This window comes from Scyliorhinus torazame, chromosome 9, assembly GCF_047496885.1.
Source record: "Scyliorhinus torazame isolate Kashiwa2021f chromosome 9, sScyTor2.1, whole genome shotgun sequence".
NCBI classification, from domain to species: Eukaryota; Metazoa; Chordata; class Chondrichthyes; order Carcharhiniformes; family Scyliorhinidae; genus Scyliorhinus; species Scyliorhinus torazame.
The window spans coordinates 48,453,462-48,468,378 of record NC_092715.1 but is presented as its reverse complement, the minus strand read 5'-3'; the positions used below and the strand labels follow the sequence as shown (position 1 = coordinate 48,468,378).

The following is a 14,917-nucleotide window of genomic DNA, read 5'->3' as shown; positions in this document are numbered from 1 at the left end:
CATTGGGACAAAGGCCATGACCATTTTCTCCATTTTTGTCAGCAACAAACAAGGGAAGAGAAAATGGTGGGTCGCTCAGGTCGGCCGGCATGGGCCGCGGAGGTCAGCCGGCGTGGGCCGCGAAGGTCAGCCAGCGTGGGACGCGAAGGTCAGCTGGGTTGGGTCCCGAAGGTTGGCCAGTTGGTAAAAATGGGTCCCCGGAAAAAAAGTTTGAAAAACACTGATTTAAGGCAGCAAGTCACCATGTTTCCAACAATCTCTCGGTTCACCTCATGTCTGCGTGAGTTTCCTCCGTGTGCTCCGGTTTCCACCCCCAGTCCAAAGATGTGCAGGTTGTAGTGATATGCATCACTGTTTATACGCGAGGGGTTAATGTAAATACACTACAAGTAAGTAACCACTAGAGGGAGCACCAGAGATGTATATAATAGACAAAACAGGAAGTCAAGGGGCACTCTTCACATGAATGGCAGCTGGTGAGCAGGACACAGACAGACAGCTCAGATGTAACATTATAATATAAGCGCTGGAGAGAGAACAAAGTGACACAATAAAGCATCTACTTCTACTGTAAGTCTACGAGGTTTATCAGGACACAAGGAACAATACATGGTGCCAGGAGACTTCAGAACGCTTACTAGAAGGTTACACAAGATGCAGACAAAGAAAGATCGAAAACAGAAGAAAACTCGTATCGGACATTCGACGTGGGGAGACTTCGCTGAGTCGATGAAACTCGTTGGAACTCCACTGCAGCTGAAAACAACCGGTAATTTAAGTCATAGATGGAAAACCTTTAAACAAATGTTCGAACTATATATCGTAGCTAATGATTTGAGCACGGCCTCAGAAGAAATGAAAATGGCACTGCTACCAGCAGGACATGATGCTAGAGAAATCTATAACTGCTTTAATTACTTGAAAGGTGAAGACAACACCAAATTAGATGTAATACTCAAAGAATTAGAAGATCACTATAACACCAGTAGCAATGCTGCTTTAAGACATTCAATGCTCAGAGACCAAATTGCACAGGGGATAAGTGATGCGAAACTCAAACAATCATTATCAGAACAGAAAGGTTTAACACTGGAAATCATGATTGAAAAGTGCAGATCTCAAGAAGAAAATAACATTATGCCTTTACCTTGAAAGAACACCGAAAAAGTTCTTCTCCACGGGTCTAAAGCAGTTAAAATGACGTCTGAGCACATTTTAAACAGCCCGGGGAACAAAAGTTGCAAATCTGCTTAGGAAACCGCAGCCGCGCATGCGCAGTTGAAAATAGCCGGTTTGGACTTAGATCGTTCTGCGCATGCGCAAGCCGTGCATGCGCAGCTGGAAAAAGATCGAACACCGTTCAAAGATGGATCTGCGCATGCGCAAGCTGCGCATGCGCAGATGAACGAAAAGAGCGCACAGTTTGAAGATGGATCTGTGCAACGCACACGCCGTGCATGCGCAGTTGAAGAAAAAGCGGACAGTAAAGGAAAATCGATTTGCGCATGTGCATGTTAGAATAGTCAGACCATGCCCACTTAAAGGGGAAATGCCCGAAAATCACAAACAAGAGTCTTAAAGGCACAAAACCAAAAAATTCAACCTCAAAAGGCACAACATTGCCTGAACTTCTCCCAGCAGTTGAAAATAACTTTCGCAGCACCCTGCAACAAGCAGTTTCCACCACCCAAAGCGAAGTGCACAATGCCAAATCCGAAACCAAAGGAGATGATTTGTTCATTGAACATGAAGAGCACAATAACAAATCCGAAACTAAAAATGATTTGTTTATCGAAAAATACTACTCAGACATGGCTGAGTTATTCAGATATGCTAATCATAGCATCAGCACCACGGTTGAAAAGCTCAACACGACTCTCCTCATGGTAGATGAATCCAATACCATGATGCAATGGCAGATCGTCGATACATTGGGTGACAGCAACCTGTCAAATACCCAAGAAGAATACGCGCCACACAGCGAGTACTGACCGACTCCTTTGAGAGAGCACAGATCGACTCCACAGAGGGAACACTGCACGACTCCACACAGAAAGCGATGAAAGATCCACGGAGAGAGCGATGCAAGCCTCCACAGAGAGCTCGTTTACAGACTCCAAAATGGAAGCAACTAAAGACTCTATAGCGAAATCCATGCATGAACATGAAGGTCTATCCACATTATCTGAGCAACCAGAAGCAGACTATGAAAGTCTACCAAGCTCACAAGAGCAACAAAAAGACTATGAAAGTCTACCCAACACACATGAACAACAAGAAGACGATGCATGTCCAACCACTGTATGTATGAATAGTGACACAGGGATCACAGTCAGCATACACGATGTGCAAGATCACAGCAAGACTGACAGATCTCAGCTCGTCTGTACAAAAGCACTCAACAATCAAGTTAAAACTACTCTTGAGTCCAGTGAGACCGCATCAATTAAAACCTCATCCACTCTTGCCAACCCACAAGAAACTGAAATCTTGACGATGTTGACTCCAAAAGAGGAGCACCAAGAGACCAACGATGAAGCAAATCAAGCAGAAATGACTCCAGAAGAGGAGCACCAAGGAATCAAAGAGGAATCACATCAACCACAAATGACTGATGTCACCAAGATCAATGCAACATCAGATCATTCTCACGATCCTCCAGAAGAAATGCTCAATGAAACATCAGGTACCATAAAGGACGCTGATACCAATAACTTTGAGAATGACTCAAATTATCAACACGGAACAGTATTTGAGCGCAACAAGAACAACGACAAAAACAAAAAAAACAACAACAGGAAGCATAACAAAGACAACAATAGAAACAACAAGCACTACAAAAATAACAAGAACAACAACAAAAACAGAAACAACAAGCACGACAAAAACAACAACAAGAACAACAACGAAAACAACAAAGACAGAAATGACAGAGACAATAAAAACAACAACAATGAAACAGTGACCTGTACAACATGGTACAACTCTGCACATGAAGGATAATGCAACAGCACACTCCAAAACAATGACAAGAGTACAAACATACCATGGCACGACAGCGAATCTCACAAATTCATATTTGCTCCAGAACAAACAAGCACACCAGCTTTCAAGGAAGATGACACACTAAATCGATACCACAAGCACAGAAAAAAGTCCACGTCAGTCAACATCAGTGGTTCGACCATTCGAACACCTCGTGATGACTTGTTGGTTACCTAAATACAAGAACACTGACGACATTCACAAAAAAATTACAATATCAACATCACCACATCAACAACAGAAGAAGAAAAAAAAACACAACCGAACAAATTCATACAGTTTGGATTCATAAATCTTTTATTAAGATTGGAATCAGAAATATTAATTGGCTTTGTATAATCATCAATTTCATCACAACTTGTACACATCATCATTTATCTACATGTTTTGTACAATATTCGTTAACACAGTACAGAAAATATGTAAAAAGAGAAAAGGGGGGATGTAGTGATATGCATCATTGTATATACACAAGGGGTTAATGAAAATATACTACAACTAAGTAACCACTAGAGGGAGCACCAGAGATGTATATAATAGACAAAACAGGAAGTCAAGGGGCACTCTTCACAGGAACGGCAGCTGGTGAGCAGGACACAGACAGATGTAACATTATAGTATAAGCGCTGGAGAGAGAACAAATTCACACAATAAAGCATCTACTTCAACTGTAAGACTGTGAGCTGTATTCAGACACAAGGAATAATACACAGGTTAGGTGGATTGGCAAGGTTATGGGGATAGGGAGAGGCAGTGGGCCGAGATGGGGTGCTCTTTTAGAGGGTCTATGCAGAGCTAATAGGCCGAATGACCTCCTTCTGTAGAGATTCTATGAGTCTACATAAATGAACCCACAGTAAACTTGTTGAACATTACAAGTTACTCAATGGTGTCACTTATGGTCTGCTATAATAGACAGGCTATCTGCATGAGTGGAGGGAAGCGGGGAAGGACTTGTGTCTTGCAAGAGCAAAGATTTATCTAATTATGGAAGCAGTAATAGCAAAGGACAAAGGAAAGTGTTGCAACCAGGTGAGGAAGAGTGCAATGACTCCTCGCTTTTCCCATTCCCAACTTAACGATAGCAGAGGTTTTGAATCTTAAAATGATGCTGTATTGCCAATTTGGTACATAATTGATGGTGTGCACTTTGTAATTAAACCAGACAGGTATTGTTGAGTTAAACACAATAGGGGTTAGATTAATTGTACTAAAACCCACCCAGGCAAAAATATTAAAAATGTTAAAAATGTCCAGTCTTGTCCAACCTCACACTAATGTGTGCAAATACACACTCAAACCCCAAGATTGCAGAATAAATACAAATGTATAGAGCATCAGATGTGAAATTTGATTATTTGGCAGAGGCCGTTAGTTTAAATAAAAGCAAAATACTGCAGATGTTGGAAATCTGAACTAAAAACAGAAAATCCTGGAAGGACCCAGCAGGTCTGACAGCATCTGTGGAGATAGAAGCAGAGCTAATGCTTCAAGTCTGTGTGACTCTTCTTCAAAATATTGACTGCTATGTCCTTTATCTCCTGGAGAGGCTGTTGTAGAAATCTGGTGGCTTTCAGTAGAGAGTCTCCTCTTTCTGCTGTAGGGATGTAGACACGATTTTAACTCAGAAAAACAGGGTTCAAAGCTTTGATGGAATAGAGAGAGAGGTGCGAAAGACAGCTGCCTTCTCCAGCAGCTAGATTATCTCTGCCTCTTAGTTCAAAAATCTTGTAGGAGACGGTGACTGCCTGGCACTTGTGTGCAACGAATGTTACTTGTCAGCCCATGCCTGGACATTTACATTAGTGTGAAGTTTGACAATACTGGACATTGCTGCATTTGGACATGGACTTCTTCAGTATCTGAGGAGTTGTGAATGGTGCTGAGCTTTGTGCAATCATCAGCGAACATCCCAACTTCTGACCTTATGGTGGAAGGAAGGTCATCGATGAAGCAGCTGAAGATAACTGGGCTTAAGACACTACTTTGAGGAACTCCTGCAGTGATGTCCTGAACTGAGATGATTGACCTCCAACAACCACAACGATCGTCTTTTGTGCTATGTATGACTCCAACCAGCGAAGAGTTTTTCCCTGATGCCTATTGCCTCCAGTTTAGCAAGGGCTCCTTGATGCCATACTCGGTCAAATGTTGCCTTGAAGACAAGGGTGATCCTCTCACCTCGCCTTTGGAGTTCAGGTCTTTTGTTTATGTTTGAATCAAGGCTGTAATGAGGTTAGGAGCTAAATGACCCTAATGTTACACAAACTGAGCATCAGTGCACAGGTTATTGCTAAGGAAGAGCCACTTGACAGCACCTCTTCCATCACTTTACTGATGATTGAGGGGAGACTGATGGGGCGGTAATTGGTCGGGTTGGATTTGTTCTGCTTTTTGTGGACAGAATGAACCTGGGCAATTTTCCACTTTGCTGGATAGATGCCAGTAATAGTGCTGTGGCTGTACTGGAATTGCCTGACTACAAGTGTGGCAATTCCTGAAGCATAAGTCTTCTATATTATTGCTGGAATGTTGTCAGGGCTCATAGGCTTTGCAGTATTCAGTGCCTTCAGCTGTTCCTTGGTATCATGTAAAGTGAATCAAATTGGCTGAAGTCTGGTACTTGTGATGTTGGGGACCTCAGAAGGAGCCCGAAATGGCTCATCCCCTCAGCACTTCGGAGGTCTTGTGGCGCAGTGGGTAGCATCCCTGCTTCTGAACCAGAAGCTCCAGGTTCAAGTCCCATCCCAGGTCTTGATGGCCACAGAAGGTGTGTTTATAACGCGGTCAAACAGGTTGAGTGTATCTACCTGCAAATCCTTCCAACATGCTAATGGCTGGGAAAGACTTCTGGTCAGCCATGCTTGATGTGCTATAAGTCCTTGGTGACAAACTAGTGACCTGTTCCAGGAATGACTCGCTATGGAAACAGCTAAAAGTTTGGCTTAGTGCAACCAGATGCGGGAAGAGAATTGGAATGGATCTCTGCACTTTTGACTGCAAATGTTGCAGCCTTATCTTTAGCACTGATGTGCTGGGCTCCCCCATTCTTCACGACCGGGATATTTGGGGTGGGTGATTCCACCAGTTAGCTGTTTAATTGTCCACCACCATTCATGGCTGGGTGTGGCAGGACTGCAAAGATTAGATTTGATCCATTGGTTGTGGAATTACTTTGCTTTATCTATCGCTTGCAGGCAGGTTGATGAGAATGAGCTCAAGTATGTTTTTCCCTCTTGTTGGTTCTCTCACCACCTCCCACAGATCCAGTCTAATAGCGATATCCTTTAGGGCACGGTGAGCTTGGTCTGTAGTTGGTGCTATTGAGCCACCTTTGGTGTTCGACGTTGAATTCCCCACCCAGAGTAAATTCTGTGCCCTTGTCGCCCGCAGCACTTCCTCCAAGTGGTGTTCAATGTGAGGGTCAGTGTGGCAGTGGGGGGCTGGGGGTGGGGGGGCGGGGGGGGTGGGGGTGAAAGGGAGTCCGTCCTAAATGTGCCGCTATCTCTGGTGGTGTCCTACCAGTGCAACAAGACATAAGGAAATATCCAGGTGATGGTGGTGTTTGTGATATTGGCCCGAATTCACGTCGGTGGGTACTTCCGAACCCACCGAAGGCACACCCTCACCAGCGGTTTCCCAGTGGCGAGGGGTGCATTCAAGGGAAACCACGGTGATTTCAGCAGGACCAGAAGATCCCGCCGCCAGCCAATGGCGGGCCGCTTTGCGGATTCCGCTGCCTCCATGAGTATGACTGTGTTAGGCTGTCGTTTGTCTAGTCTGTGGGACAGTTCTCCCAATTTGGGGACAAGCCCCCAGATGTTAGTAAGATGGAGTTTGCAGGGTCAACGATGTTGAGTTTGTTTTTGTTGTTTCCGGCGCCTAGGTTGATATAGTCGATCCACGTGGTTTCATTCCTTATTTACTTTCCAGCGATTTGATACAGTGACTTGCTGGGGCATTTCAGGGGGTATTTAAGAGTCAACCACATTGCTGAGATAGGAAGGAGGTGTTCACACCTTCAGGATTGTCATTGTCTCTATTGGGGCATCCGAAGACTTTGCGTCTCCATGGAATAGGCTGTAGCTGCACACATACAAATCGGCTTGAAATCAGTTTCTTTGTCTTGAGCAACATCCCGTCGCATCACACAAATAGGGAGTTTGCAACAAGAAAGCTCCTGGAGAAAGTTTACATCAGCCCAAGCCTGCCGCTACAGAAGGGCGTGATCAATCCCCCTGCTGCTCACCTCCCATCACACCAGCCTGTATGGCTGAGACCACTATGCCAAGGAGTAACAGCAGAGACCCCATGGCAGCAGAAATGGAAGCAACACACCACGTTCCAAAGTGGCAGGTTAGGTGGATTGGCCATACTAAATGGCCTCTTCATGTCCAAAAGTTAGGGGGGGTTACGGGGATAGGGTGGAGGTGTGGTCTTAGGTAGGGTGCTCTTTCCAAGGCGCTTTGGTGCAGAACCGATGGGCCGAATGGCCTCTTTCTGCACTGGAAAGATTCTATGATAAAAATGTTCAATCTGTGAAATCAGCTGATGAGATAAGAATTGAACTCCATGTCGCACATCTTCATGACAAAAGTTACCATTTGCATTTGAATCAGTATTTTCAGAAAACCTCATGAGAGTTTCATATGCACAGTGCATGTGACTTAAATTTCCCAATGTTTTCTTCATTTAATAGATTTTTGGTGTTTCCATTCATTCAGTATGTCTTTCTTTGATTTACCCCTTAGCACCACTTGCACCGCCGGGTGCACGACAAGAAGATTACTCAGAGTTACAAATCTGAGTCAACAAGAAATGGTGGATGCCGCTCAGGGAGGAACAGAACTTTGCTGCAACTGAGTCAGGTTAATGTGGAAGCACTTACTGCGAATAACGTAATATAATCCTGATAATCTATGTAACTATTTCAACACCGTTTCCCTCTCCCCTAAATTATTTATCAATTTCAGTTAAATTTTTTTTGGGTAAAATATTTTTATTCTCCATTTTCACATTTTCTTCAGAATTTACAACCCACCAACAAACCAAGTAAACAGTAACAAATACAAAGTCAATCCCCTTATCAACAACAACGACCCCATCCTCCCACCATCCCAAACAATGCCCCACCTGACAATATAAGCATCAAATCAAACAAACCCTCCCATGGTGGGAAAAACAAAGGAAAAAAAAAAGAAAAAGGAATCAGGAATCGCCTATGGTCACCATTGACCTATAGAGTCCACCCCCCCCCTCCCCCTAACATTCAATGCCATCCAATCCCCGAAAGAGGACCGCAAATGACACCGATGAATTGTAAACCCTCCATCCCCGACTCCTCCCCTCCACTTCCTCTTATAAAACTCCTTCCCCCAAACTCTGTTCCTTCCCCCCAACTTTCCACCCCGGCTAGACTCATCGGAACCTGTTCTGCCAGGCTCCGATGGCCGCAGCCCCTCCCCCCACCTCACTCCCGTTCACTGACCGGCTTAAACCGGCCAGCATGGAGGCCCCTGCCCGGGTCTCTTTCCCTTTGCCTGGTCCCAGGAAAACCAAGAAATCCCCTTTAGCACACAAACCCCGCAAACACACCCAAGCCCCAAAGAACCATCATTGCAAGTGAAAGTCCCATTCTTCCCTTGTCCAAATATATAGCGTTGACTCATTTAGCACATAAACCAGCACGCAGTGAAAAAGTAAAGTTACATGAGGCTACATCGGTACATGGCCATTTCTCAATTCAGCCGCAGTCCTTCTGCCTCGCAAACTTCTCCGCTGCTTCCTCCGTCCCAAAATACAAGTCCTTGGATTTGTAGGTCACCCTCAACTTAGCTGGGTATACTATGCCGCACTGCACCTTGCTGATGTACAGTGCCTTCTTCACCTGGCCGAAGGCAGCCCGCCTCCTCGCCAGCTCCACCATAAAGTCCTGATATATGCATATACCAGCTCCAGCCCACTGCACCACCTGCTTCTGCTTTGCCCAGCACAGGACCTTCTCCTTTACGCTATACCTACAGAAACACAGAGTCACTACTCTTGGTGGCTCACTCTCCTTTGGTACAGGCCTCGATGACCGATGAGCCCGATCCAGTTCATATCGGGAGGGATCATCCCCCTCCCCCAATAGCTTTGCCAACATTGTGGCACAATACTCAGTCAGCCTCGGGCCTTCCACTCCTTCGGGCAGACCCACAATCCTCAGATTCTGTCGCCTGGATCTGTTTTCCAAGTCGTCCATTTTGGCTCACAGACCCTTGTTGGTCTCTATCACCTTCCGCATCTCCTTCCCCATCGAGGTTGTTGATAACTGTGCTGCAATAATGTCTCTTCCACTTCCTTCAGTGTCTCCCCTTGCTCCCGCACCTCCGCCACTGCGCTTAATACCGCCGCCCTCACCGGGGCAATCGCCTCCTCCACCAGCACTTTAAATACCGCACCCATCTCCTTCCTCATCGCCTCCATGTGTTTTGTGAACTACCTTTCAAGTTCCACGGCCATCACCTTCGTCATTTCTTCAGCCATGGGCAATGCGGCCTCCCCGGTGCCCCAACCTCCACTTTTCTTGCCGTCCCCGCGGTGACCTTTCCACTCCCGACAGACTTTCAGCCGTGATGCACGATCAATGACCACTAAAGCGAGGTTGTAGTCCAACTGAAGGCTTTAATAAACTAGATGTTTCCCCCAGCAGCTCAGGTACAGAATGAAGGCTGCTGGGGCGGCACGGGTTCTTATACCCTGCCTAGCAGGGCGGAGCTACCATACATACAAACCAATAGAAAGCATACAGTTTCCACCAATGGTGCTTCAGCCTATCTGGTACCATAATACCTATAATATCACATTCACCCTCTATTAAAAAGAGTCCAGCGGGGGTGGTGGCCTGAAACTACAACACATGGCAACGTGGTAGAATTAGTTATGGAGGTACCGTAATACCTCCGTAGAGTGTTTTGTAACAATTTACAATTCTGATAGCTATGTACATTTGATGGTTTACATTTACAGTTTACAGTTTACAATTAAAATGAAGCAATCAGTCGATCGGGGGCCCTGGTCGTCCTCTGTGATCGTCGGAGCTTCGGCGGTGACTCCGGTGGAGGCTCGGGCGTCTGTGACTCCGGGAGCATGGCTTCGATCTCCATGGCAGCTTCAGCACCCGTAGACGGCACTGGTGGGGAAAACGGTTGACTTGGGAAGGGAGCGCCTGCGGGGAGCGTCGGTGGGTGGGGGGGCCTAGACGGGGCCGGCGGAAGGACCGATCCTCCTGTAGGGTGCTGCGGTGGAGGGGAGGGTGGGATTGGTGGCTGGGGTGTGCGTGGAATTCCGGCGGGCGCCAGGTCTCGTAGGGAAACCGTACCTTGTCGGCCGTCAGGGTACACTAGGCATACTGAGGGTTAGCATGGAGCAGATGGACCCTCTCGACCAACGGGTCCGACTTGTGCGCCTGCACGTGTTTTCGGAGCAGGATGGGTCCGGGTGCTGCCAGCCAGGTCGGGAGCGAGGTCCCAGAGGACGACTTCCTGGGGGAGACATTCGTGAGGCGTCTGGTTGGTTGTGGTACAAAGCATTGACCGGATGGAGTGGAGGGCATCCGGGAGGACTTCCTGCCAGCGAGAGACTGGGAAGTTCCTGGACCGTAGGGCCAGTAGGATGGTCTTCCAGACCGTTCCGTTCTCCCTCTCTACTTGTCCGTTACCCCGGGGGTTGTAACTGGTCGTCCTGCTCGAGGCGATGCCCTTGCTGAGCAGGAATTGACGCAGTTCGTCGCTCATAAAAGAGCTATGTATGTAAGCGGGGAACCCAAACAGTGCAAAGAGTCTATGGAGGGCCTTGATGACGGTGGTTGCGGTCATGTCTGGGCAGGGGATGGCGAATGGGAACCGGGAGTACTCGTCGATCACGTTCAGGAAGTACGTGTTGCGGTCGGTGGAGGGGAGGGGGCCTTTGAACTCCATGCTGAGGCGTTCAAAGGAACGGGAAGCCTTTATCAGGTGCACTTTCTCTGGTCGGTAACAGTGTGGTTTGCACTCCGCGCAGATTTGGCAGTCCCTGGTGGCTGTCCTGACCTCCTCGATGGAGGAGGGCAGGTTGCGGGTCTTGACAAAATGTAAAAAGCGAGTGACCCCCGGGTGGCAGAGGTCCTCGTGGAGGGCTCGGAGGCGGTCCACTTGTGCGGTGGCAACTGTGCTGCGGGACAGGGCGTTAGGAGGCTCATTTAGCTTCCCGGGACGATACAAGATCTCGTAGTTGTAGATGGAGAGTTCGATCCTCCACCGCAAGACCTTGTCGTTTTTTATCTTGCCCCGCTGTGCATTATCAAATATGAAAGCAACCGACCGTTGGTCCGTGAGGAGAGTGAATCTCCTGCCGGCCAGGTAATGCCTCCAATGTTGCACAGCCTCTACTATGACCTGGGCCTCCTTTTCGACTGAGGAGTGGCGGATTTCAGAAGCATGGAGAGTGCGGGAGAAGAAGGCCACGGGTCTGCCCGCTTGGTTGAGGGTGGCCACCAGAGCAACGTCGGCGCATCGCTCTCGACCTGGAAGGGGAGGAACTCATCGATGGCGCGCATCGTGGCCTTTGCAATGTCTGCTTTGATGCGGCTGAAAGCCTGGCGGGCCTCTATCGACAGGGGAAAAGCTGTGGATTGGATCAGGGGACGTGCCTTGTCCGCATAGTTGGGGACCCACTGGGCGTAGTAGCTGAAAAACCCTAGGCAGCGCTTCAGGGCCTTGGAGCAGTGAGGGAGGGGGAACTCCATAAGGGGGCGCATGCGTTCAGGGTCGGGGCCTATAACTCCATTTCGTACTACGTAGCCGAGGATGGCTACGCGGTCGGTGCTAAACACGCATTATCCTTGTTGTATGTAAGGTTAAGGATTTTTGCAGTCTGGAGGAATTTCCAGAGGTTGGTGTCATGGTCCTGCTGGTCGTGGCCACAGATGGTGACATTATCGAGAATTGGGAATGTTGCCCGTAAACCGTACCGGTCAACCATTCGGTCCATCTCGCGCTGGATGACCGAGACCCCGTTGGTGACACCGAAGGGAACCCTTAAGAAGTGGTAGAGCCGCTTATCTGCCTCGAAGGCAGTGTATTTGCTGTCACTGGTGCGGATGGGGAGCTGGTGGTAGGCAGACTTAAGATCCACCATGGAGAAGACCCCTTATAATGCGCAATCCTGTTTACCAGGTCGGATATGCGGGGGAGAGGGTAAGCGTCCAGCTGGGTAAACCTGTTGATGGTCTGACTGTAGTCGATGACCATCCTATGCTTCTCCCCGGTCTTTACCACCACTACTTGAGCTCTCCAGGGGCTGTTACTGGCTTCAATGACCCCTTCCCTCAGTAGCCTTTGGACCTCTGACCTAATAAAGATCCAGTCCTGGGCACTGTACCGTCTGCTCCTGGTGGGGACTGGTTTGCAATCCGGGGTGAGGTTAGCAACAGTGAAGGCGGGTCGACCTTAAGGGTCGCGAGGCCGTAGACAGTAAGGGGGGGGGTGGGGTATAGGGCCGCCAAATTTGAAGGTTAGACTTTGGAGGTTACACTGGAAGTCTAAACCCAGGAGTGTAGCCGCGCAGAGGTGGGGAAGGACGTAGACACGGAAATTTTTGAACTCCCTTCCCTGGACTGTGAGGTTTGCCACACAAAACCCCTTTATCTCCACTGAGTGTGAACCGGAGGCCAGGGAGATTTTCTGATTAACGGGGTGAATGAGGAGAGAACAGCGCCTTACCGTGTCAGGGTGTATGAAGCTCTCCGTGCTCCCAGAGTCGATTAGGCAGGACGTCTCGTGCCCGTTGATGAATATGGTCGTTGTAGCAGTTAAGAGTGTTCGAGGCCGGGACTGATCCAGGGTCACCGAGGCTAATTGCAGCAGTTGAGAGTTCTCTCCGGGCAGTGCGTGGTCAGCCGAGCTGTGGTCCTGGGGGTTCATCCAAGATGGCGGCTCCCATTGGTCGCACATGGCTGGGGGTGCACAAAATGGTGGCGCTCATCCCTCCAACGTGGCATCCGCGGGACAAGATGGCGGCGCCCGGGATCCGCACGTGGCCCTGGAATAGGAAGATGGCAGCGACCGCTGGCGGCACGGGGACCACGGAGAAGACCGCGGGGCGGTATATGAGTACGGGAAGAAGGCTAGCCAGATGTTGGCATACCAGCTTCGGAAGCGGGAGGCAGTGAGGGAGATTGGGGGAGTTAGGGATAAAGGGGGGAATACGGTGCGGAGTGCGGTGGGAATAAATGGGGTATTTAGAGACTTTAATGAGGGGCTGTATAGGTCTGAGCCCCCGACGGAGGAGGGGTGGATGCGTCGATTTTTGGATCGGCTGAGGTTCCCGAGAACAAACAAAGAACAAAGAACAAAGAAATGTACAGCACAGGAACAGGCCCTTCGGCCCTCCAAGCCCGTGCCGACCATGCTGCCCGACTAAACTACAATCTTCTACACTTCATGGGTCCATATCCCTCTATTCCCATCCTATTCATGTATTTGTCAAGATGCCCCTTAAATGTCACTATCGTCCCTGTTTCCACCACCTCCTCCGGTAGCGAGTTCCAGGCACCCACTACCCTCTGCGTAAAAAACGTGCCTCGTACATCTACTCTAAACCTTGCCCCTCTCACCTTAAACCTATGCCCCCTAGTAATTGACCCCTCTACCCCGGGGAAAAGCCTCTGACTATCCACTCTGTCTATGTCCCTCATAATTTTGTAGACATCTATCAGGTCGCCCCTCAACCTCCTTCGTTCCAGTGAGAACAAACCGAGTTTATTCAACCGCTCCTCATAGCTAATGCCCTCCATACCAGGCAACATTCTGGTAAATCTCTTCTGCACCCTCTCTAAAGCCTTCACATCCTTCTGGTAGTGTGGTGACCAGTATTGAACACTATGCTTCAAGTGTGGCCTAACTAAGGTTCTATACAGCTGCAACATGACTTGCCAATTCTTATACTCAATGCCCCGGCCAATGAAGGCAAGCATGCCGTATGCCTTTTTGACTACCTCGTCCACCTGTGTTGCCCCTTTCAGTGACCTGTGGACCTGTACTCCTAGATCTCTTTGACTTTCAATACTCTTGAGGGTTCTACCATTCACTGTATATTCCCTACCTGCATTAGACCTTCCAAAATGCATTACCTCACATTTGTCCGGATTAAACTCCATCTGCCATCTCTCCGCCGAAGTCTCCAAACAATCTAAATCCTGCTGTATCCTCTGACAGTCCTCATCGCTATCCGCATTTCCACCAACCTTTGTGTCGTCTGCAAACTTACTAATCAGACCAGTTACATTTTCCTCCAAGTCCTTTATATATACCACAAACAGCAAAGGTCCCAGCACTGATCCCTGTGGAACACCACTCGTCACAGCCCTCCAATTAGAAAATCATCCTTCCATTGCTACTCTCTGCCTTCTATGACCTAGCCAGTTCTGTATCCACCTTGCCAGCACACCCCTGATCCCGTGTGACTTCACCTTTTGTACTAGTCTACCATGAGGGACCTTGTCAAAGGCCTTACTGAAGTCCATATAGACACCATCCACTGCCCTATCTGCATCAATCATCTTAGTGACCTCCTCGAAAAACTCTATCAAGTTAGTGAGACACGACCTCCCCTTCACAAAACCATGCTGCCTCTCACTAATACGTCCATTTGCTTCCAAATGGGAGTTGATCCTGTCCCGAAGAATTCTCTCCAGTAATTTCCCTACCACTGAAGTAAGGCTCACCGGCCTGTAGTTCCCTGGATTATCCTTGCTACCCTTCTTAAACAGAGGAACAACATTGGCTATTCTCCAGTCCTCCGGGACATCACCTGAAGACAGTGAGGAGCCAAAGATTTCTGTCAAGGCCTC

The 14,917-nt window shown here is 48.3% G+C and overlaps 1 protein-coding gene across 2 annotated transcripts in view; it reads left to right on the top strand.

Annotated features, from left to right (window-relative positions):
- Positions 1 to 14,917, top strand: part of LOC140429174 (uncharacterized) — a 254,567-nt gene that overhangs the window by 35,614 nt on the left and 204,036 nt on the right. For both annotated transcript variants that reach the window (XM_072515841.1, XM_072515842.1), the window contains exon 5: positions 7,797 to 7,913. In XM_072515841.1, coding sequence (XP_072371942.1) covers positions 7,797 to 7,913 — 117 coding nt within the window. The remainder of the gene's footprint in view (positions 1 to 7,796; positions 7,914 to 14,917) is intronic.